This window comes from Miniopterus schreibersii, assembly GCF_964146895.1.
Source record: "Miniopterus schreibersii genome assembly, chromosome: 6".
Lineage (NCBI taxonomy): Eukaryota > Metazoa > Chordata > Mammalia > Chiroptera > Miniopteridae > Miniopterus > Miniopterus schreibersii.
Genome location: NC_138107.1, coordinates 34,991,562 through 35,017,507, shown reverse-complemented (window position 1 = coordinate 35,017,507; position 25,946 = coordinate 34,991,562). Strand labels below are relative to the sequence as shown.

The 25,946-nt window shown below is 42.3% G+C and overlaps 1 protein-coding gene and 1 long non-coding RNA gene across 2 annotated transcripts in view; both read left to right on the top strand.

Annotated features, from left to right (window-relative positions):
* Positions 1–21,946, top strand: part of LOC308559051 — a 70,395-nt gene extending 48,449 nt beyond the window's left edge. Inside the window, exon 4 of the long non-coding RNA XR_013999088.1 lies at positions 21,787–21,946. This is a non-coding gene — a long non-coding RNA (uncharacterized lncRNA). The remainder of the gene's footprint in view (positions 1–21,786) is intronic.
* HTR1B (5-hydroxytryptamine receptor 1B) lies at positions 12,038–13,284 on the top strand (the record flags this gene model as incomplete). The annotated part of the gene is made up of 1 exon (XM_081140162.1): positions 12,038–13,284. One exon carries the CDS (start codon positions 12,038–12,040, stop codon positions 13,205–13,207), a length of 1,170 nt encoding a protein of 389 aa, XP_080996288.1. The 3' UTR covers positions 13,208–13,284.
* Positions 21,947–25,946: the final 4,000 nt, after the last annotated feature.

The window sequence follows — 25,946 nt, the reverse complement described above, 5'->3', positions numbered from 1 at the left end:
TTAAATTCTAGAAATAGCAGTGACCTACTGAAGTTGAAGTCTAGAGATACACAGTTCAGGGCTGACGTGGCAGTTTCACCGAATCATCTGGAACCTAGGTTCTTTCCATCTTTCCACTTCTGCACCCTTGGCGTGGCTTCTTCAGTGTTCCAGGCAGGAACCCCAGCCATCTAAATCACAAAACAGGATTCCCCAACAAAGAACGTTGCTTTTATATTTACTCTGTTTCCCTGCAAAAGAGATGAGAAAACGGTAAATTTTCAGCTGGGCACATCAGCCAAGGTTTCTCTTAGTGAGGAAAAAAGAGGATGGATATGAAGCAGGCAATCCACAGATGCCATCAAAGGAAGAAAATATCCCTAAGGCCCAATATAAGACAAGTATCTTGAATTTCTTTATTTTTTGTTTTCTTTTCAACACCAATTTATTTTTTTCTCTTCAAGAGAATCAATATATATTATTACCCAACAATTCAAGGTGCATAACTTTGACTTAAATTGGAGAACTGAGCCCCGTGGGTGTGGGCTCCCAGGAGGTCACCTTTGGATTCTGATTCCCGGTCAGGGCCCATGCCTCAGTTGCGGGCTCGATCCCCAGGAGGGGGCGTGCAGGAGGCAGCCGATTAATGACTCTCTCATCATTGATGTTTCTCTCTCTCTCCCTCTCCATTCCTCTCTCTGAAATCAATAAAAACATATTTAAAATAAATAAATAAGTAAGTAAGCTGGAGAATTGACATAATGATATATTTAAATAAACTCAAATACATTTCAGTGAACTATGAAAGGACCTTAATGGAAACACTAAAAATGATATTCAGGAAGTGATAAATATATTGATTTTATATCAAAAGAAATGTGTAATGACAGGTAAGAAAAATTAAGTTTTAAAGCACCTTTGTGAAGTCTTCAGAGTAGCAATTGTAAACATATTAAGAACATATTAAGTGTACTTTGAGGAAAAGGCTTTATATAAAAATGTTTTCTTTCCAGATTTGTAACTGAAAATAAAATAACATATTCTTATTGATATGACATTCAAATACAGATAAAATGTGATTTTAAACAGAGTATTCAGAAAATTAGAAATTCAGAATACACTGACATTTTATTTCTGAGAGCCATTTGTTTTTAGTATGAAATATAAAAAATTTTCCTCAAATTTGTAGAAGATATGAAAATAAAATTATGGTGAAATGTTGTATTGTGTATATTACTCCACTCTTTCTGGACACAAATTCTAGGCTATAGATTTTGTATGCTATACGTAGAACATATGCTAAAATTACCAAATACAGTTCATTTTTTTTTTAAATCTTCACCAGAGGATATTTTTTCCATTGCTTTTCAGAGAGAGTGGGAGAGTGGAAGGGAGAGAGAGAAACACCAATGTGAGAGAGAGACATTGATTGGTTGGCTCTCATGAGTCCCCTAACCAGGGTGGGGATTGAGCCTACAACTGAAGTATGTGCCCTTGGCTGGAATTGAACCCAGGACACTTCAGCCTGCAGGCCGACACTCTAACCACTGAGCCAAACTGACTAAGGCACCAAATACAATTTTGAAAAACACTACAAAGGCATAGATGCACAGTAAAAATTAGTAAAGATATTAAAATTTGAGTCAGGTTACAAGCAATCAGTATTTTGTATGTTAACTACTAGAGGAAACATGTTTCAAATCTCCTTCCATGGAGGTTTGATGACAAACTCAACCTAATTGTGCTCAGGTTGCATCTATATGCTTGCTATAATTTCCAGATAAGAAGGAAACTTCCTCTAAAACATTTTAAGAGCTTAAAAATCAGATACTTCAACATAATCTACACATAAGCTCTCTTTACTTAAATAGGGCTTCAGTTATGTTTTGGCATGAAGATTTTTACCTTGGGTAAACTTTAAGAGATTGAGTGCAATTTCAATAACTGTTCATTTGACCTGATTTGTTTTCTCTGCGCATATTACCATATTATGCAATATAATAAATCCTGAAGATTAGGATTGCATAGTAATGTAATTTCTACATTGCTATAAGGTGCTTAATGAATATCTTTTAAAAATAAGAATAGTTTTATTTTTGGGAATAATAGAAATCCATAATTCATTTCAAATGAAAATAGCAATTCAAACGAGAATAAAGAAGAGACAATCATCTGTCATTCCTCTACACAAAGAATATTAATGGTTAACATTTGGCACATATGCTTCCAAACTTTTCAGTTAAATATAGCTTTTCAGTTAAATATAGCTTTGGTTTTTTTTAAAGTGTACAATTTCTTGCATATCTAAAACTGTCTACATGTTTCCTTTATATAGCAATATTGAACACAAATTTGGGTATAGAAACCTGGTTTTGCAACCTTTATTCTGTTGAACTTCTACAGACATTTCTTCATCATCTTCTGGTGATGAAGTACTGGGAGGGGCAGTGCAAGGTGGAGGGTGTCAATGGGGGAAAAAAAGAGGGACATCTGTAATACTTTCAACAATAAAGATACATTTTAAAAAAAGAAGAAACATTTTGCTGACTCCTTTTCCCTTGTGAAAAGTAATCTGTTTTATTTTTCTCTGTATCAGTTCTTATAGGATTAAAGATAATTTTATCCTGGAAATAAAATAAACAAACCAACAAGCATGATAATCAATATTTATAGGTATTTATTTTTTCATTAATTGGCCCAGCATTTGTAAACACTTTCAATAAGTAAACATATTTCTTCAATGCAGTGAAGTTTTCTTCATTTATATCATTGATTATTTCATGCTTTCTGATTTGTTTCTCCAGAATACCCATAGATCTCTGTTATCTTTATCTCTTTCTATTTCATCTCTTGCTTCTCTTTCTCTACATTCTATGATATTTTTATTTCTGTACTTCCTATTGCTGATTCAATGTTCTGTAGAAGTACTGCTTTTTCTTAATCCTAGAATAAATTTGAATATTGATATTTTAAGACTTTTAATTCTTTTCTCATTCAAAAATTTCTTGGGACTCTGACTTCATATTAAACTTCCTTTCATTGATCTCCCTTAGTTTCATGCCTTTAAACTTATGTTCACAGAGAAACCTATAAGCATACATGAGTGAATGCTTATAGTAGCTTTATTCCTGATTGCCAAAATTTGGAAACAACATAGACGACATTCAACCCATGAATGAGTAAACAAACTATAATACAAACATACAATTGAATACTATTCAGTAATAAGAAGGAATCAACTATTGATTCATGAAACAACATGAATCTTACATGCATTTTGCTATGTTAAAAAAAACAAGATCTGACCAAGTAATTTGAAGATCTAGTTGGCTTCATTAAGTGACTCATGAATTAGGCAGTATCCCATCTAGCAACTAGAAGGGCACTCTGATGAATTGTCCAAAATGGAGGGTTTTTATAGGAAGAAGGGTGGGACAAAAGAACTATTTACAAAATAAAAGAAAGGATTATTTTTAAGTCAGAGCATCTTTGGGGTGTGTGACAAATGGCAAGGTTTTATCATGCAGATTGCCTCTTCCTTCTGTGAGGGATGGAGAGGGTCCACGTAGCAGATTACCTCATTGGTTTTGACCAGGAAATACCAGACTGTTTAAGATTATATTTCTGGAAGAGGCTGAAACAGCAATTAGATCAGGTATAAAATCTAGATTTGATATAAGGGACTTCAGTATAAGTGATTCCATTTGGGGGCTGTGATTTTCTGTTTAAAAGCTACGTGAAAGAAGGCAGACCCAAAAGATTATATTTGCAGGATTAAATTTACAGGACAGAAGGGAAAAAGCAAGACTATAGGGAGGAAAACAGTTGCCGGTGGTTGGTGATATCAGCCCCTACCCCAATATGAAACCGGGAGAAGGATACTGACTTGAGTAATATTCTTTCCACACAATCCATAACCAGTGTCTAAACATGGGAAAACATCACACAAACCCAAAATGACATTCTACAAAATATCTGAGTAGTATTCTTCAAAACATTAGGATCATGAATAATAAAGACAGGCTGAGGAACTGTCAGAAAGTGTAGGAGACCAAGTAGACAGGCCACCTAAATTCAATATGGGATCCAGAATTGATTCAGAAACAGGAATGGCATTAGCTTTTTTTTGAAAAAAGTTATCGCACCAACGGTAATTTCTCAGTTTTGATAAATAATTCCGTGGCTATATTAGGGGAAGGTGGATGAGTGGATGTAGGAATTCTGTGTACCATTTTTGAATCTCTGATTGAGTGATTTTTTCTACCCTACCTTCTCATTTGCTGATCCGATCCTCAGCTTCCTCTAATCTGCTGTTTATTCCTTCCAATGTATTCTTTATTTCTGCTTTGTCATTCTTAATTTCCTTCATAGTTTCCATATCATTTTTCATGCTGTTAAGCATCCTTACAATCAGTATTCTGAACTCTATATCTGATAGACTGCTTATCTCCATTTCATTTAGCTCTTTTTCTGGAGACTTCTCTTGTTTCATTTGAGGCTTGTTTTTTTATCTCCCCATTTTGGCTGCCTGTTTGGGCTTGTTTCTATGTATTAGGTAGATCTGCTAGGATCCTCAGTCTTGTTGGAGGGTCTCTGGTGCAGGCCAATGTCAGACTCGGCCTGTGACTGGCCCTGAGTACGCTGTTTGGAACCGCAAACAACCTTCGGCTTGAGGTTCCTCTGCTGGGGTTGGGTGCAATTGGACAGGACCAAGATGCACACCAAAGTCTGCTTTTCCAAGGCCAGGGTCCAGAAGCACATCAGGCAAAGACTCAAAGTACTCTGAGGTGACTCTGCCTGCAGGCTGATTAATCTGATTCTCTTAATGAACCTCAGACTATAGAAAATCCACAGGGTGGGGCGGCTGATTGTTATCAGTCTCTGAATGAGCCCCAGGCTATAGAACCTCCAAGGGGTAGGGTAGGGCCAGAGGTTTTCCAGCATGGTGGGACAATTGCTTCCTCCTCAGGCAAAAGCTGCTTGGGAGGTAAAAGTCTGCCTGGGAAAGATGTCCTCTGCAGTCTGGGGGAAGGACTCAGCACAGGAATCCAGAGGGGTGTCTTCTGATCTCAATCTCCAGAGCCCACAACCCCAGATTCTCCTCACACAGCTCCAGTCCACTCTGCCCCCTCCGCCGGAGCCCAAGGCGAGTGGCTGCACACAGAACGGTGTGCGTTGGCTCTTTACGAGGGTGCCTGCATTTCCAGCCATCTCTCCCTGGCAGACAGAAACCCTGCTGCTTTTCACAGCCAGATGTGATGTGGGCACCTTTCTCAGTTCTGCTGCTCTTGGCTGGGGAGCCCAGCCTGGGGTTTAGGTCCCAGAGTCCTCAGTGGGAACCCCCCCAGCTGAGCTCTCCCTCTGGACCTTCAGCTGCTGCCTGTGGGAGCCCAGCCAGCCCTCTCTCTCCTCAGCACTTCCTGCCAGTCTATGTGGTCTCCACTTTTCCTCCCTGGTTATGAGGGTGCTCCCCAGCTCGTCTTCAGTTGTAGTTGATTATTCAGGATGGTTTTTCTGTGTTTTAGTTGTAATTCCAGTTTGGTCCCGGGAGAGTGTCAGTGTGGCTTCCACTCAGTCGCCACCATCTTTAATCTCTATTCTTCTACTTGAGTGGCTGCTCTTGGGGATTTTAATTTGTCTAATTCTTTGCTTTTGGAATATTGATCTGTCATATCAATATTGGTCTCATATTAAAATCAAGAGCAGAACACATTTCTCAGAATTTCTGAACCTGGAACAGATGTAGATTAGTTTCTGAAATGTGATTCAAACTAAAAGGTGTAATCCTTAAAGGTGTTAATGGCTGTGTCTTCATACGGTCTAGATAAAAACCATCTACTGCAAAATAGATGAAATAAGCCAATAAGCCGACATGCAGACAGCAAACAATAGAAGAAAGATAGAGTCCTGATGGCGTCCAGAATGCTTGTGGTTTCTAAGTCTCAGATGAGTTCCTTCTCTGCCCAAAGCCTGGTGGTTCAATACCTCTTTTGAGCCTCACTCTCCTTGAAACAAATTCTCTCTTCTGTTTTTATGTATGATTAAATTGGTTTTCCATCACTTGCAATAAAAGTCTTCACTGGTTTCTGTTTGAGCTGTGGACTTAGGAATATGTGATGTGTGATCACCTATCAGCATTACTTTGGAAGTAATAATTCACTGGCTAAAGATAATCATAGTGCACAATTTTCTACCTGATTTTTATCACCACCACCTCCCTCCACCCCGAAAAATTTGAAGGCGTGTCACAGAAAATGATTCTGGAGACTTAAATAGCTATGAGCAGTGATGCTCCTCACAGGTGGGATGAAATAAAGCCACAGGCAAGATGCTTAAAAGGGCTGCTGATGCTGAGCTGTGGCTGACTCAGTGTAGACTATTCATAAAGAGTTGGGCCTTACAATGAGAGAGACTTGGATTTGAAAGCCAGTTCTATAACTTACCAGCTGTCTGACATCGAAAAATTACTTACATTCTCTAAGCTTCAAATTCCGCATCCAGAAAATGAGGATGATAAATGACAACACCTAGTATTGTTATAAGATTTAAGTGATTGAATGTATATGGAAAGTTAGCATAAGGCTTAGTCCATAGTGGTCAATAAAGAATGATGATTATTATTCATTAATTACAGGTGAAGAAACGATAAAATTGCCTGGTTTGTTTTTTTTGCAAGACTGGAACTAATCACGCAAAGTGATGCAGTTTTTCCCAGTTGAAAATAAGGCAAAACCCAATTTCTATTGCTCCTATATTTAGGCCAGAGGACAACTTCACTATTATAGTCTTTGAATTGATTTTTCTGGAGAGACTTCATCTTGAACGGAGCTGCCTAATGATGCTGCCAACTTAAAGCAGCAAGTTGTTCCTAAGTTTTGGTGGACTTAGGTATTGCTTTTCCATCCAAAAGTTTCTTATTATTGCCACATCCCACTGTTCATCCATGAAGAAATATTCAATGCCCATCTCCCCTGTGCAACCTCTGCTTACGTAACTTTAAGTTTTAGGTTAGAAATTTTCTTCAGAGCCTGGCCGGGGCTGGCTCAGCGGTTGAGCGTTGACCTAGGATCCAGGCGATCAGGGTTCGATTCCTGGTCAGGGCACATGCCCGGTTGCGGGCTTGATCAATGACTCTCTCATCATTGATGTTTCTCTCTCTTTCTCCCTCTCCTTTCCTCTCTCTGAAATCGATAAAGATATATTTTTTAAAAAAAAGAAAAAGGAAAAAAAGAAATTTTCTTCAGAGACTTAGGTCTTCAGCCAGGAAATATGTAACTGAGACCTTAATTGGGAAATAGCTCTTCTACTGGTTGGAACTAGGCACTAGGCTAGCTTTGAACCAGCAGCAATCGACATGTTGAGGATATCTGTTCAAAGTAACAAAGTGGCTGTTACTACAGAGACAGGCATTAAGAAGTGTCTAAGTTATGCCTATTTGCTCTAATTTCTGTCTATATTCTCCCTTAACTACAGATACACAATATTTGCATCTATATATAAACACATAGTTACTATTTCTCATAGATTAATTTATGCCAGCCTAGAATTTAGAAAATAAAGCACTTAATTTTATTATTTGGGAAGGCTTACAAATCCTTTATGAAGCACACACCACATGCATACCATGACACAAATTCCAAGTCAAAGGCCCAATGTGAGGGCAATGAGTATGGAGAGGCACCTGAGCCTCACAGGATCTGTTAACACCCAGAAGTTGTCTGCAACATTCCATGTATATACATCTGTATGTATATGTGCAGATCTTCATCTATCTGAACATTCCTATAGTTTCATCGAGCAAGACATAAGTAAGACTTGTATTTTCATTATCACCAATAAAAATTTAAAGAATAGTTACTGGAGGAAACATAAGGGAAACCTAGCAAAGAGCTAAAACCATGCATGAGGTTGTGCAGAGCTCAGGGTCTGCTGCCCAACTGAGGAAGCAGGACTTGTAACAAGAAGCAGCTTGTCTCCACATTTTGTGGTTTTGGACTGCCTGTGGATTTTTCAAATTGTGGAAGTAGAGGATGTGAGATTGCATTTTCCTTTATGAAGGGGTAAAGCAACTAGAGAGTGAATGCTTTAGTTTTCTTATTTCAGCAAAGCAAAGATACACTCATAAGCACTTTCTTTGCTCCTGTGCCTAGACCTCTCTTAGGAGGCCTTTTCCTGGAAATGGAAGGAAGAGTGCCCCAGACCAGAGGGCTGGCTGGTTTGCAGCCAAGGCAGAGTTGCCTTGCAGCAAGTTCAGTGGGGTGTCTGGTGTGGCTGCGTGGAGGTGGAGGGGGCTTCTCTTCACAGTGTTCCGTCTAGTTAGCGCTCTGCTGCAAACTTGGAAGCCTGCTCCGCCTCTCCTTTCACTGCATCAGCAGCACCTTATTTTCCAGCACAGGCTAGGTCTCTTCTAGGGGCGATTCTTCTCAGGTGCCTCTGCAGCACACCAGTGTCAGGGTTCCTGTCTGATCACAGGCTTCCCTGGGGTTCCAGCGTTGTCCTGCTGCTGAAAGCCCACCCGCATGAAGTTGATGAGGGAGCACATGAATGTGCAGTTTTCATGCCAGGTGGTCAAACAGGAGCTATTTCCATGCAACAAACTTTTGCTGAGTTCTGATATCCCACCTGGATCCCTGTTTCCTCGCGCTGTGTGGGCTGAATTTCCCGCAAACTTGAGAGCGGTTCCTCCCAGCTTACCTGGGAACCATGCCAAGGGCCCCGACTTGCGCAGGGGCATCCCAGGCAGAGCAGGTTTCCTGCTCTCTTGACAGGCTCACCCACATGCGCCCATGGGCACACACTAACATTTTATATATTTTAAAATAGGAAAGGAGTGAGCGAAATGCGGGAGCCAAGTTAATGAAAAGTGGCTCTCCACAGAACTGTGGAAACTGTAGGACAACGGATGTGTTCACGCAATTCGTAGCCCGAGGGGAGGGGAGGGGGGGGAGGAGTGCAGGGATCCAACTCCGCCCACATGCTGCAGATTCCACTCAGAGTCCGGGAGGGGCTCCACCAAGCAGCGAGAACGTGGCTGGAGAAAGCCACAGGTTTTCCCATCGCTAAAGCCAAATCCTAGAAGGAGCAAGTGTTTTTCTCCTTTGCACGCTACTGGAGCAAAACCTGAAAAAGAAAAGGCTGCCCATAGCTTTTAAATTCCTCTCTGTCTTCGGTTGTCTCATAACCCTTCGACAGTTCTCGCTAATCTTGCCCGCTCCCGGGAAAATAGTTTCCTGGCGCACCCCCATTCTCAGCACACATTTTTGCTCCATCCTGGCCAACGCCCCCACCTAGTGGCTTAGGCGGCCTGTTTTGCTTCCCTCTGCTGTGGTTTCTAAGAGAAAGATGCAGTTTGCAAAATAATCAAGTCTAGCTAGACGCCTGCTGTGGGTGGGTGGAGTGGGAGGGTGGGCTGGACGGCTGAAAATGCGGTGCAAATGAGGTCTGGTGTGGCCAGAGCGGGCTGGGCGCAGGGAAGGCGAGGAGGGGAAAGGGGAGGCAGCGCTTCTTCTCGCCCTGGCGGCCGCGGCCCAGGAGCCTCCAGAGGATGCCTTTAGAGGGTCCCACCTGGTTAAAGGAGTACCCTAACTCTTAATGCATGGGTGTGTTTTGTTTTCTTCATAACACGGAACAGTTTATGAAGACATGTTAATTATTTACGGGCTCATTCGGTTATTGTCTTCCTGCCTCTTCTAGAATAAAAACTGCTTGAAAACTGGGTCTGGGTCTACCCCATGGACTTTGATCCCTGTGATGCCCAGAATTCCCCTGGCATAGAGTAGGCACTCTATTTTCACCTGCCGGCCTGGCCCACAGACCAGGAATTAAAGGAACTTGGGCTAGGGTTGCCTCACCTTGAGTGAAAAGCTCATCTCTCAAAGGACCTCAGTTACTCTTTTGAAAATGAATGGATGGGCCAGGTCATCTCTGGCTCTAGATTAGACTAAATAATACTCTTTAACATATGTTTATACTCAACCTGATAAATTCAATTACAAAGTAGTTTTTTTATTGGATGCATTCTACCTGCCAAACACTGAGCCAGACCCTGGGAACTCATAGTTTGGGTTAGCTCTGAGGGCTGAAAATACATTGTTTCTTCCTGGTGCTTTTTAAAAACTTACTCTGACTTGCATTTCCACCCTGCATTCGTTTCTGTTAAGGCTGGAGGAGGCTCTGAGCACGGGGGATATGCTCTGGGATCTTGGGACCTGTGTACTACTGCTATTGCTGGGTGTGGAAAATGGTTGATACCTTGATGTTTTTGTTGAAGGTGAGGGAGATCCATTGATGGTGCTGGCGGTGATGACCCCCAGCCGTTTTATTTGTGTTTGTTTTTTCCTTGAATCCTGATGACCTTGTTTTTAAGGCAGGTTGTGGAAAACAACGTGCTTTCTACCAGCTGCCTTCCAGAAGCACCGACCTGCTGAGCGGAGGAAGCAGGAGGGCAGAAGCGGAAGGTTTAATTTCACATACAGTGAGCTTTTGTTTGTGATACTTTTACATTTTTGCACACAGCTTTTTCTTTTCTTTTTCTTTTTCTTTCTGTTGACTCACAGTTAAAGGGGAGGGATTGAATGAAAAGCACACATTCCTAAAACCAGGTATGAAGATTTAGTTTGTATTGTAGCAAGAGTTCAGTGTGACTAGATGCCCGAAGTATAAAATGCACTGCTGGCCTTTTCCTTCTTAGGCTATGTGACCGGCGCCTCCTTCCAGCCTGGGTGTGGCCAGCAGGGCTGGATAAAATTCCCGAGCGCGGAGGTCAGAGGCTGGGGCTGGCTCCACCTAGCACCGCCTGCCGGCGCGGGAGGTGGGGCGCGGTTGCCTAGGAAGGGACGCGGCGATGGTGCTCTTGCTCCGGGTGGAGAGCGTGGGTCTAATGGGAGGGGAGCGCAGCCAGCTCGGGAGCGGACCGAGGCAAGGACAGGACGCTCTCATTCCTATTCTTGGTCCAAACTGCGGCACCTGGGTGTCAGGATCGGGCGGGGCCAAGAGATGAGATGTGGGGAGAGGGCGGTAGGACCCGGCGGGAGCTTCCTTGGCCAGGGAGGGACCCGGGAGCGAACTGGGAGGGAGGAAAGGAAAGAGGGAGAGCGCAAAAGGGACGGTGCTGGGAGCGGGCCACCGCACTCGCCGCGCCGCAAGAGTAGCGCGAGCGGACGTGCGCTCTATAAAAGGAGCTCCTCGGTTCCGCGGCTCACCAGCTCCTCCTGGGCTGGCGCACACCGCTTCCCTCCAGCTCCCCCAGAAATCTGCCCGTTCCCCGCGTGCCGCGCTAGGTCCCCCAGACCAGTGCAACCCGCGCAGTGATTCCAAGTGGTGCGGGTGGGACGGAGGTGGCCGCGGTGACCACCTGGTGAGAGCAGCCTCAGCCCAAGCCCTCGCGTCCCCCTGGTGCGGCCCCGTCTCCGCGGGGCAGCGCGCCCGAGCGGCCGGCGCGCCGACAGAAGGGAGGGCAGAGCCCCGGCGCGCGGCGCGGCGCAGCGCGGCTCCCAGACTTCACCCCACCCAACTCTGGCGGCCGCAGCCACCGCAGGAAACTGGCACAGCCTGGGGAGGGGGGCGGGAATGCCAGACCGGGACTCGTCGCTGCCCCGTGTGCTTTGGTCTCAACTGCTAGGAAACTCCTGTGGGCCGATTCTGCAGCTCCAGGAGCGCCCGGGTTAGGTAACGCCCGAGCCTTTGGGGTAAGAGACCCCCGTCTGGCTAATGCTCCCTCCTCAAACAAGACATCGCCCTCCGCCACTAGACGCCCGGGCGCGAGCGGGAGCGGAGCGGGGCTCGGGGGCCGGTCTTTAGCCAGACCGGGAGTGGAGAGGAGCGGCCGGAGACGCGGAGGCAGCGCCGGGCGCGCTCGAGCGCCGGGGACTCGCTCGCCTGCCGCGCCCTTGACCTCTAGTTTCCGCTGGGAACCTGGGTGGAGGAATAGTTGAGGAACCTACGGCAGTAACTAGCAACCCAGGGACGAGACTGTGGTCTCTTCCGCGGTCCTTCCTCCTCTCCCTCGTCCGTTCCATGCCCCAGAGCCGCGCTCCGGCGCCGGGGCGAGGAGAGAGACATGGAGAAGACCGGCGCTCCGTGCGTCCCGCCGCCCGCGGGCTCCCAGCCTGGGGTTTCTCAAGCCAACCTCTCCGCCGCTCCCTCCCCCAACTGCAGCACGGAGAACTACATTTACCAGGACTCTGTTGCCCTGCACTGGAAAGTGCTACTGGTCTTGCTGCTGGCGCTCATCACCTTGGCCACCACTCTCTCCAACGCGTTCGTGATCGCCACGGTGTACCGGACGCGGAAGCTGCACACCCCGGCCAACTACCTGATCGCCTCCCTGGCAGTCACCGACCTGCTCGTGTCCATCCTGGTGATGCCCATCAGCACCATGTACACGGTCGCCGGCCGCTGGACCTTGGGCCAGGTGGTCTGCGACTTATGGCTCTCGTCGGACATCACCTGTTGCACCGCTTCCATCCTGCACCTGTGCGTCATCGCCCTGGACCGCTACTGGGCCATCACGGACGCCGTGGACTACTCGGCGAAGCGGACGCCCAGGAGGGCGGCTGTCATGATCGTGCTGGTCTGGGTTTTCTCCATCTCCATCTCGCTGCCCCCCTTCTTCTGGCGCCAGGCCAAAGCGGAGGAGGAGGTGTCCACCTGCGTGGTGAACACGGACCACATCCTGTACACCGTGTACTCCACGGTCGGCGCCTTCTACTTCCCCACCTTGCTGCTCACCGCGCTCTACGGCCGCATCTACGTGGAAGCCCGCTCCCGGATCCTGAAGCAGACCCCCAACCAGACGGGCAAGCGCCTCACCCGCGCCCAGCTCATCACCGACTCCCCTGGCTCCACGTCTTCCGTCACCTCCATTAACTCGCGGGCGCCCGACGTGCCCAGCGAATCGGGGTCCCCGGTGTACGTGAACCAAGTCAAAGTGCGGGTGTCGGACGCCCTGCTGGAAAAGAAGAAGCTCATGGCCGCTAGGGAGCGCAAGGCCACCAAGACGCTGGGCATCATTCTGGGAGCGTTCATCGTGTGCTGGCTGCCCTTCTTCATCATCTCCCTCGTCATGCCCATCTGCAAGGGCGCGTGCTGGTTCCACCTGGCCATCTTCGACTTCTTCACGTGGCTGGGCTATCTCAACTCCCTCATTAACCCTATTATCTATACCATGTACAATGAGGACTTCAAACAAGCGTTCCATAAACTGATACGCTTTAAATGCACGAGCTGACTTGGCACTTGCGTTGGGGGGGTCACCTAAGTGGCCTTTGGGGGACCATGTTGTGTCTGGTTCCACAGGTAGGTCTGTTCTTCTTTCGCTGTCCCTGGGCCTGAGCGGGCGCTCTGCTCCCTTCTGGGCAGGGGCACCGGATCCCGAGAAGCCAGGCCAGCCCTGGGAGAGGGCGAGGGAGCTAGCTCTGAAAGGAGGACCGTGCCAACCCAAGGCAGGGGTCCCTGCTGAGCAGGAGGCTCACTTTCTTCCCTCAGACCCCAGGTTCAGCACTGCCCCTGCGGCAGCCAATCACAAGGGGGTGCTTTGCAACTTTTTAAAAAATCGGTGATGGAAAGGTGATGCCTGCCCTGCTCTGGTGTCATGGATGATGCCCTCTAGAACCCGTGATACCTGGAGTTGTCTGAACCCTGCCTCAGACGGGTCCCTACAGCCTGGCAGTACTTGAACTAGACACTTAATACCCTGCGTTTTGGGGTTACAGCTTCCTTTAAGAACAGTTGCTTTGGCATCCTTCGGTCTTCAGTTGGTGTTTATTTAGCCTTGGTTGGAGAACCTTGTGGATCTGGTGCTTCAAACCCTAGGTGTGGCTTGGAGAGCACAGAGGAACCTTGAAGAGTTAACAACAAAGTTCTGATGTTAAGATTTCTATTTTTATTACCATTGAAACTATTTGGGGTGGGTGGGAATGGGAGATGGGGTGCCAGAGTTCAAAAGAGAGAGCCAACGTCTATGATTGTTTGCTTTCTGCAGATTTGTGATTTTTTTTTTTTTAATTCCCGTTTAGTGATTGTCACACCACGTTTCTAACAACTCAAACAAAACATTACCTGTGCTAGTGCCAAAATCTGCAGATCGCTTTATTTTTTTCCTCCTATTTTCACGTACCTGTTGTTTTACACATTTAAATCCCCGTAAATGGATGATATGATGGGTGACTCTGCCCAAGCTGCTCTGTTTCTTATTAACGCAATCGATTAAACTGATAATATTAGATATATCCTGCTCCTTAACAAGAAATGTATCTTTATTCCCTTTTCCAACTCAGTGAGATGTAAAGGAGACCAATGAATAGGAATGGTTCTTATACAATTAAGGAATGAGGGGCAATAGGGGGATGTATATTTTGACTTGTAAAAAAAAATCTTAAATGCATGAGACTTTTTTCTGATAGTCATGTGCACTCTCCTTCCCATCTATAATTCCTTTGTGTGCTAATATATAAAGTAACCAAGAAAACCAGCTCCATTCTCCAAAACTCTTCAAAATTCAGTAAGAACCCTAAAAACTATATTAGAAGAAAAAAAAAACTTGTTTCTTTTACCTTTTTATTGAAGTTGGGGTAGGAACAAAGATCACTAGAAGAACTTTAGAAAAGCCTAGAGAAACTAAAATTGAGCCTTTTTCCCTTGCAACTCATGGAAAACAAACCTCAGACTTTTTAGGAAATCAAGAAACTGATGAGCCTTTACACCTTGGAAATTTGCCACTGACCTGACACCTCAATAAATATAATAACAGTAATACTTTAAATTTATTTGTCTTTTCAAATTGCAATGATACTTACTTGTTATCTCAAATTCACTCTAATGACTTCCTAACACAGGGCAAGATTTATACACCAAAAATTGAAAAATGCATTATCTAAATAAAAAGGAGTAGCCCTGAGGGATCTTCTATACAGAAACAAAAAAAAAAGTGTATGTGGACCATTTAATACGCCAAAGAAGATTTACATTCCGTTCTTCAGAGAGCTTTCTGCAGTTGCTACCCTGTGTCTGCAGGAGCAAGTTTGTCGTTGTAAAATGATTTCACTCCCTGCTTGAAGCTCTCCAGTCCAGACTGTGAGACAATAGATGTATTGACCTGAAGTACACTGTTTGCCTACTGTGCAGACTTACTCTCTGGGGTAATAACTCTTGAAAATATACTATTCTAAGTTTCACATATAAACTAAATAAAAAAAGGAATTTTGATTAACATTTACACCAGTTACTGGAATAAGATAAAATTTTAGGAATTAGATGATCCTATATTTCTGCTGTATCCCCAGGTTTCTTTGTTTAGTTTTGTGATATTTCTCCTATGGAGAAATCTAGCTTATTACCTATAGGAATGTGCATAAAGCACGGTATTTGTTTTTATGTTATGTTTGTTTTTGTTTATGCAGCTGTGCTTTCTTTGGGCCTAAGAAGCAATTAAGTCAACTTCTAGGCTCCTGAAGGGGAAAAATTAATTGGGGAAAAAAAAATAGCCACTTACAAATGATTTCTTTATTTGGCACCTACAGTGACTGTGTCCTCATAGTAAGAAAACATGGTCAATTTAGTCAAAGGGACTGTTTGCCTTCTTATAGATTACCAACTTCAATTTTTGCTTGACTATTTGGCTGATCTGACTGGATTTGGGGCATGTTATGTGAAATAGGAGCTTGCAAACCCTTGTATTTATAAGAGATCTAGAAACATCATCTGGCATTGCACATGATTATGCAAAGTGTATCATTCATCCCAGGGGTATGTAGTTAAGACTGTGAAGCTCCTTTTCAGTTACTGCTGCCTGTAGCATAGTTGTTTCATAAACTAGACCTATGGCTTTTTTGCAGAACATAAAATGGGAGATGGAAATGTCTAACTGACATAGAAATGAAAATATATTTTCATTGGCTGTTGTAACAAATAACATTTTCCATGTTGTTTAATCGCACAAATTTTCACACAAATATATGAATGTATACTCATCCCAAAATGCGAGTATTGTCTTGTGTTTCTAGGAATTTTAGAGTTTCCTTTTTAAAAATGGACACTGCACCCATAAATGAATTGCTATTGAATTCAACAGATTTCCTACAGAATGATATTCTTCACTTTTTCTCTCTATTATCTTAATTTTATCTTCTTTAACCAGAAAACCCTGAGAGGACTATAATTCACTCAAGCAGTAAAATCTCAGATTTTGTGAGTTTGATGGAGTTGCTGTGACTGAAAATCGCCTTTGGTATGCCACCTTTCAACAAATGTGTAATTGGAAACAAAATTAAGGAAAATAATGAAATAAAAGTCCTTTTTTGTGTTCTAAAGTTTTGGGTAGTAATTCTATTATGAAAAGATTGGTTCATTGGATTCTGGGTTGGATTTAGGAGTTTGAGCCTTCAAGAGGAAATACTTGAGGATAAATGATACTGTGGAGGACTGGCATGTATCGCCATGATTTGGGAGATTTAGTTTATATCTGTAGGAAGAACTTAAAAGGAAATAGATTGTGATCTCACATTCTACAAAGAGGGTAAGTAAGGTTCATTATCACAGGAGTTTTCCAGACCCACATTCTAGAGGTACTGTTCAGTCTCTAGGCTAGGTAGTAAGATCAAGATACTGTATGGTGCTTGAAATACAAAAAAAGGGAAAGGGGGAGCTGGACTAGAACCTGGCTTTGGGGAGACATTAGAGGAGGAAAACGACTTATTTTAACACTGGAGAAGTCCACAGAAAAATAGCTTTTGAAATCAGAAAGTGCTAGGTTTGAATTGCAAATAGAGCATGTTATGAGCTGTATTGTTCAACTCAAATGTAGCCTACTTACAGTTTATAGCAAAGGTTTAGAGAATATACATGAAAACACCTATCAAAGTACCTGACACCTTTTTGGATCTCAGCAGATGATACCTCCTGTTTAGCACTTATTTCCCCATTTCATCCCCTGAGGATACAGGGCCCCTGTAGCATAGAAAAACTGAGGTGCTATTTAACAGAGGTTGACTGGGAGAAACTTGACTAAACTAAAAGTGACTGAGGTTTGGAACCTTTCACACTTACCCCCTTAGGCTGGCTTATACTAGCTTTAGTGGCCTAGAGGAAATTGCCAAATACTTCATTTCCTCTTATTTACTTTTAATCTCTCCTTTCTTGTCCTTGTCTAGGGATTTCCAGCTGTCTTCCAAGAGTCTAAATCTGCATCACATCTGCATCTTTTCTTAATGTTCTCATTTGCAGCTTCTCTGCATTTTAATTCCTCATGCAAAACCATAATAATCAATGATAATATGTTGATCTAATTTTCTTATTTTACCTGTAGAGGGCTGATTAGGTAGCCCAGGGTTTTTACATTATTTAAAAGGAAATTGTTGATCCAAATTAATGTGTAATTAGTGAGGGCAAAAGCTTTCAGCTGAGGCATCCACTGGGGTTTACAGAAGCAAGGAGGCTGGAGGGGAAGGGTGTGGGAATGAAGGTTCTTCACCCTTCAGCAAAGCCCGGCCTTGAACAGTCCACCAGGGGGCAGAGTGCCTCTGAGTTGTTTAGAGGATGCTGAGCTCACCACTCCCAGTCTCCAACTCCCTCTTCTGGGACACTACAAATGGTATTAACTTCTCTAGATCCATGAGCCAAGGGAAAGAGGGCTTATCATTTATTTAAAATAGCAGATTTTTCAGAACTGCTATTCTAGAGGATCCCTAAAACACACCTGAAGTTTTTCTTTATGTAAACAAGCTAAGTTATTTTCTGATTCATCTCAAGTTCTGGAGTAATGCTAAAATCTTAGTGTTTTAAAACATTGTAACCTTTGACTCTAGTGGCACTGGATAAAGTCAGAGAATAAAGGACAAATAACTTAGATTCAAAATAAAGGGAATTAATTATTTACTTAAATGTATCTTTCACCACTACGTTTTTCTAATTTCTGGGTTTTTCAAAATTGCACTGGTTTGAGGTTGATATATCCATAGTCCAAAGGTAGAACACTTGCCTTTTACCATTTCTTTAAAGAGAGGGCTGCTTTTTTGCACAGAAGTAAGGTGTGCTTGTATGTCAGTTTTTCCCAGAAGACCGACTTTCAAGTCTGTGTAATTTTGGCATTTACTTTAAAAGCAGGCATATATAAATGTGAGTACAATCTTAGGTATCACAAAAATAAATTTCTGTGTCAGAAAATGGGTCATATAAAATGAGAAAACAAGTGAGATTATACAGGGTGGGGCAAAAGTAGGTTTACAGTTGTTCATATGGAAAATAATACAATAATAAATAATTAGTAATACAAGAATGAACTCTGTGTTTTGAGTACTCACAACTGTATACCTGCTTTTGCCCCACACTGTATTATCACATTCTTCTTTAACTGTTACAGCCCAGCATTTTCATGGTCCACGATGGGGAGTTTCTATGTGATATTTCACATATCTGTCAGTTAAATTGAACTTTCAAAGTCAACATCCACATTTTAGGATTATGCTAGGATTTTCAATGCTCCCTGAGATAGAACCAGCCCCTGGAGTTAGGCCGGCTGACAAAGAGAATGTCTTAACACTAGTCCAAGCATAGTTTCTAAAGGAAAATGCCCATTTCTTTTGACTTATCTGCACATATTTCAAAAGATAGGAAAAATCCTTTTCAAAACTACTAACTATATGACAAGAGTGATCTAATAATATTTCTTGTACTTAAAGTGAACAGATGGTGATATAGAGATCCGTTTATGGTAAATGCTTAAAAGAATCTACACACAGCTTGCTTAAACGATGCATCAGGGCATGAGTCACATCCTCGCTGACTCTGTGGGAACATTCTGCACCTCGGCCTTTGATTGGGCAGCCCTTATTGGGATAACTAGATTTCAGGATATTTCTTGCTTACAAGTGTGGTGATGAGACTGCAGGGGAGCTATGCCTGGGGGAATGTTGTAAACACATTGGTTGTCTCTTCTAAGCCCATTTGCTGATCCAGTTTGTGATCATGTATGTAGACCCTCTCCCCGCCATTCATCAATCCATTCTTATTTCCTTGAATAATTTCAATGGGTTGGGCACTGGCTGATTTGATTTTGTGGAGAAGCAGTTTTGTGGCTCTTCATCTTTTCATCCCTGTCTTGCCTGACTCTCAGGTCCTTGAGCCCACTCTCTTTTTTCTGCTCTTCATAGGCCATAGGCTTTCCCATGGAGTATGGCACGTGGTAGTCACACAGTGGGAAGTTTGGAATCAGCTACTGGCACGAAGCCCACCTCCCCACCCCAAACACACACTGATAGGTTTAAAATGCAGGAACAAGTCTTTGAAGTCAGAAAGAACTGAGTTTAAATCTATATTTTGTAATCATGATCAAATTCCTCTGTAAATGTAATAATACACACCTCTGTGTTTGCAGGTAAAAATTAAATGGGACAATGAAATTGTTTTCAACCTTGGCTACACATTTTATTCATCAGGGGAGCTTTAAAAATACCTTTGCTCAGGTCCTGTCTCAGACTAATTTAATTATATTATCTGGAGTAGGGCTTGATATTCTTATTTTTAAAATTCTCCCTATGTAATCTGATGTGTGGCCAGGCTGAGACCCACTGAGATATGTATATGCAGCTCTTAGAATAATGCTGGGCACATGCAAGATCTGTGGCTGTGAAGGGGGTCCCTAAATAAAATGGAAATCAAGTGGATTTGATTCTTAACAGTGGTACTTCTCAAAATTTAATAGACATAAGAATCACTGGGGGAGTTGGTTACAATGCAGATTCTATTTCAGTAGGTCCAGGGTGAGGTTCTGCATTCTTGATAGGCTCTCCAGAGATGCCCACGATGCTGTTCCATGAACCACTCTTTGAGTAAAAAGGACCTACGGGAAAACACAGCTTACTTATAAAACATGGAACATTTCCTAAGAATATATATATATTTAAAAACTCAAACAACCCAAACAAAACCAACATAAAACTTGCAAATGAGAAAATGTGCTTTTTCATGTACAATAGGTTGTGTTCTCTTGACTGGTTCACATGATATTCAGGTCTCAGCTGCAGCAGCTGTCACAGGAATTGTTTCCCCTTGCATGCTTTATCCCAGATGCTTCGAATCTTCAGTCTACTCTAAAACTAACAGCTTACTTCTGGATCTGAATCAGCAAAGTATGGCCCTCAGACTCAGCCCTCAGTTTTTACATCACTGCCAATAAGGACTTTGTCTTTGGGAAAACACACACACACACACACACACAGGATGGGTAAAAGTAGATTTACAGTTGTGAGTATGTGAAACAAAGTTTATTTTTGTATTATTATTTATTAATTATTGTATTATTTCCATATGAACAACTATAAGCCTACTTTTGCCCACTCTTGTATATAATTATTTAAAAATACAAAACAAATGATAAAACAACAAATAAAGCAAAGAAATAACAATTGTCAACATATGGCAGGTGGCACCATCTCCTTGGTAATCTAGTTCACTCAGCCCATTTGACTTTCTTCCATTAGCAGGCACACCCACCCACAAACAGATTTGCATATTATATAGATATTATCTTTTGTAAACACAAGTAACTATCTAATCAAAGGTGAAAGCAATGTGCTTTACACCTATTATATTTTATTTTTATTGCATTTTAGAGTCTTAATATCCCAGAGCAGTGATCCAGTAGCCTTTTGATTTCATGAAAAGCTCCCCCACTTATTTTTTATTCCCAGAATATTTCATGTTTGTTTTTCCCCTAGTGAAAATAATTTAAATTATTTACTAGAAATGTTTGTCAATTTTTTGGCACCCTTCCATAAAACCAGAGACATTGTTGAGTTTCCTAAGCCCAGGCTGGGAATAAGATTGAGAAAAACCTACGTCAGAAAGGATCCTATTTTTTAGGTTTTTACTTGACTTTTCTGAAGTTAAATGAATAGTGTCAGTGTCCAAGTAAGTTTTTATTCGAGAGTACAATACACAGTTTAAAGTCTTTCATCTCCTCCATGTACAATCACGATGCTTAGAGTTGGATTCTAGCAAAGACATGTTGCTGGGAATTTAACTGCTTTATTTTAAAAGGGGCAGAGGTGGAGGAGGGAACAAGCATTATTGAGCACTTACTCTGAGCCACAAACTTTAAAGAGCTGCCCCCCAGCATTAGTCCTCATAACATCATCAGGAAGTAGGAGTTATTGGGTTTTTAAAAATAATTATGTTATCATCATGATCATGACCATGAGCAAGATATTACAACAATTGCACCCAGTTCTGTGGTTTAGAGAATTATGGCAACAGCCCCAGTTGAATAACTTGTATTCATACTTGGAAAGGAAACTGCATTATTAGGTCTATTTTGCTTAGTCTCTGAGAATATTGTTTCTAAAGGCTAACCTGAAGCTTTCAAGGACTTTAGGGATTTATCGGTAAGAACAATGTTGTCTCAGGGAGCACAGGTTTCCTGCTTGGTCTCCTCCCAAATTCCTGTCTCATCTGTCCGACTACAGTCTTGACCAACCAGGGCGCACACCATGCCCACTGACCTCTTCCAGGGGTGTTGGCATGTGTAAAAATGTACATTTAAACTGCGGGGTAGGGCAGTATTAAATATAGATGCTTCTGCTGTGATGAGTAATGCATGACAGAAGGTATTTCTCTCTTCTGGAAAGTCACTGAGGCATGTATATGTTAAAACTTGGGTACTTGGGACATTATGCCTATTTTTACATGGAGTCAAATTTCTGAGTGAAAAGTAAATTCAGGCAGGTAACAGGATGTTTTCAAATATTAGGCTTGTTTCTATAGTATGTAAATAAAACTGTTAAATTAGTGCTTATTTTTTCTCTTTTTTTACAGTTGTGTTTTTCTTCTCCGCTCCATGCCTCCCCCAATCCTAAACACTCCCATGAACAACAAACCAATAAATCCTGAAGGCAGAAACTTCTCAGTAGTCACAAAACTGATGTAAAACCAGTACATTTAGAGTAAATACTTTAAAAAAGTGATTTGCTTTGTCCATGAGTTCTTTTTCTGTTTTTCAAGGACAACAGTGTGGTGACTGTGGCGGCGGGGGGGGGGGCGGGGAGGAGATGGGAGAGGAAATATGGGGGATAAATGGTGATGGGAAAAAAGTAATAAAATGAAATAAAGGGGGGAAAAAGATTTGATTTCATTAAGGAGTAAACATCACACTACTGAGTTTGCAAGACTGTGGAATCTCCTCAGTTTCGCATGAAACCCACCCCCTACAAATTGGAGAAAATTTTGCTCAAAATACTTTCTGCCTTCTGATTTTGATGATGATCACCCATTTTTAGTTGAAACAAAAATACATGACACAGAAAGTTTAGTAACTTTGGAATTGGAACCCAGACCCAGGCTGACCTTGGTTCAAATTCCAGATTTGCCACTTGTCGGTTGTATGAGCTTCACTCATAGAGCATTAATTTCTTCGTCTGTTAATGTGGAGAAAATAGTGTCTTGTTCACAGATTTGTTATAAGGAAAGCTCAGTCCAGAAAGTGCTTAAAACCTGGTAGGCGTCTACTGGATGCTGGCTCCCTTCTGCTCAGACAAAACGAGCCAGGTGTCTACCCAAAGACCATGGAATTTTGAATCAGCAGAACTGTTTAAAATCCCATTTTTTTCTTCTTATTAGCATGCAATTTGGGACAAGATATTTAACCTCTGTAAATGTCAGTTTTCTTGTCTCTAAAATGGATCTAACAAGATGTGTCTTGAAAAGATTTTTGAGGATTACATTATATAATTAATAGGTGTGGTTTGCTTAGAGAACAGTATGCTTATATTTTATACTATATGTTTCTGTTAGATTTAAAATTATTTTAGATACCATGAGCACACTTTCTCATGATCACTGTGGAAGCCTCCGTATTAAGGGTGGCTGGCCAGTACATAGTGGGAAGAGGGAAGACTGGTAGACACAGGGCAGTGTGCTTTCCTGGCCTCATATAGATGCAGTCCCTAGTACCACAAGTGTATACAGAGTAATTATTTGCCCATGATAACCCAAACCACTGTCCAGAGGCAATGAAATAATTTTAAAGGTCACTTATTCTGCATTTAATCAAGTCTTTTCATTTTTGACCGCTTGTGTTAGTCAGTGGTATTCATAAAACACAGATATTTGCTATAGCAACTGCTGCAGGCTCATGCTGCCAGGCGGACGGACTGGACAGATTACTTTCATTCCACAAAGGAGATCCCCTCCTTTATGAAATGATGCCTGAGACCTATTTTAGATCAAAAGTAGAACAGAAATGAGGGTTTTAACACTGCATTATTTGATATTTTTATTGTTTTAATTAAAATTGGTCTTTCTCTCAAAGGAAACAGTAAATATATTGTCTAATTATAAAACCTAAGAACACAGAGATGATAATCCACTCTGAAGCCAGAGAGAGAGAGAGAGAGATTATTTATTTGGGTTAAAATGCTTCCTTACATTTTTCTTATTTTTCTACATAATCAGTTCTGGAGGTTACCAACCCTTTCTCATAAAAGTTCTTTGAGCAACTTAATTAGTGTAGACCAGAGTTTTCAACTTTGGCACTGTTGACATTTTGGTCAGAGAGTTCTTTGTCCTGGGGTACATTTTAGGATGTTCACCAGCATCGTTGGTCTCTGCTCTCTAGATGTTAGTAGCATGCCCCCACTCCCCAACCAGGCAACTGAAAATATATTGGCAAGTGTCCCTTGAGGAATAATCTTAACTCTGTTGAGAACCACTGGGGTACACAGTCAAATTAGAAATCTTAGCAGGAAGTCTATTAGAAATCTAAATTATTTCTCTTGCCACCATTTTGATGAGACAATCTAGATAATTGCCAAATATTCTCTTGTACACCATATAGACATATCAAAGAACCGCCTTTGCTCTACTGAATACATAGGTTCTCCATGGGGTATCCCTGAATCTCCAGGAAAGCCAAAGTGGCCTTCAGGGAATATTTGGACCCCACAAAATTACCTATTTTTGAGTCTGTGTGGATTTGCATGTTTTCCTTGGAAAAGATATTCTTTCTTTTAGCTGCAGTAATATATATATAACATAAAATTTACCATTTTGACCACTTTTTAAATGTAACAGACAAGAGATTTAATTAAATTCCTTACGAGGTCTTTGGTCGGAAAAAAAAAAAAAAAGTTAGGAATCATTGTTAACAGAGAGCACTCAGTGTAGGATGATTGAAAATATGTGGCTGAAGGCCACCCTCTCCCTCCCCACCCTTTAAGTCCCAGTTCACTAGCCGTCACCTCTGGGAAGCTTTACCTGACTCTTCTAGACCAAGACATTGGGCTCAGCTTTGTGCTGTCTTTGCAGTCTTTCTCTCAAGTATCATGGGGACAGTGATGTCGCAGGCTCACCAATGGGCTTTCAAGAGAGTCCAACACTGCCGTAGGAGAACATAAAGGCAAATTGAGCCTGCAGGTTCTTCCTTTCTAAGAGGTTTCAGGGTTATTGGCCGTTGCACACCGGGGTCTGGCAGAGTGCCTCACACTTGGTGGAAGCTCCTTCAGTGATCAGTAAGTGAACGTGTGCGTGAATGCATGAATAAACGAGTGTTTTACTTTGCATGATAATGCTCAGAAAACTATTTTCAACCACATGGTTTCCTAAAAGTCTCTTAGTTAAAAGCATACAAGTGAAAGAAAAAAGGGTTATCCTAAAGAAAAACTGGGCCAGTATGGCTTAGTTGTTAGAGCTTTGGCCCTGAGCACCAGAGCGTCTTGGGTTCGATTCCTGATCAAGGGCACTACCTGGGTCGCAGGTTAGATCCCCCACTCGGGTCGGAGCGAGTGCAGGAGGCAACCAATGATGTGTCTCTCTCACATCAATATTTCTCTCTCTCTCCTCCTGCCTCCCTCCCTCCCTTCCACTCTCTCTGGAGATCAAATGGAAAAAATATCCTTGGGTGAAGATTAACCAAAAAAACAACAACAACCCAGAAAGAAACTGCCTATGAGTTCTTCATAAGGTACTGCAAGATACCGAATCATCCAAAAAGACGAAGTGGCGTTATATTCTCAAGAGGAAAACTGTGCTAATACATTCTAGGAAAATTTTCAATAACAAAGGTAACAATTAAGGGTCATGGTACATAAGAACTAAACACTCAGTTGGCACCAAAATGCAAAGTTTTGCACTTTTTAAGTTTTCTGCACAATTGCAGTTTTATTGTCATTAAGTGTTTTAAACACAAATTTCCGTACATTGGTCTCTCGTGGTATTATACTTTCCCTCTAGAAATGCCTACTGTACTTCTGCACAGGGTGGGAAGGAAAGATTGTTCTAAACAAAATGAGTGTGTGTGGAGGAAAGCCTAAGGTGGTCCTGAGGGATGCGTGGCAGGGCCATGGCCCTAGGGCAGGAGGGAAGTGCCCCCCCCCCCATGAGGGTAGGAGGCTCAAAGGTGCAAAGGTAGGGACAGTAAAATCCTGTTGGCATAAGACCTCACTCTGGCTCAAAAGATGGTGATTTCTGATTCTTGTTCTATGTAATAGAGCACTTATATCCTCTCAGATCTGGGTGACAAAGGCAACTACCCAGTGTCTTCCTTTACTCATTTGCAAAATAGCTCAAGCGATTTTTCAATTAGAATGCAAAAGGATTTGTATTAGGTACATCTATGTCAACAAGGCCAAGCTGCCATGTAAGGGTAGAATAATTTTTACAAGTTACTGAGGCATTAATACAACAAAAACTGCAGATTTTGGTGGCCTGAATAATTAATTTAGGTTTTCTGTTTGCATTGATTGAATTCACTGGATAAGTGCACATTTCCTTTTTCTGCTCATGTGGACCCACAGCATTAAATCTTTGAACAAATGTTAAATGATGGGAAATTTTTGTTTATTGTGTAATTCAATATCCCAGCATTTTAGAGGTCGGTATTACGATTTTCTTGTGCTGACTGGTACAAACAATGAAATCAATTAGCGTTGGCTTCAATTATGCAGAACTATGAAGTTGCCATGCAAGGATCAAACTGAAGA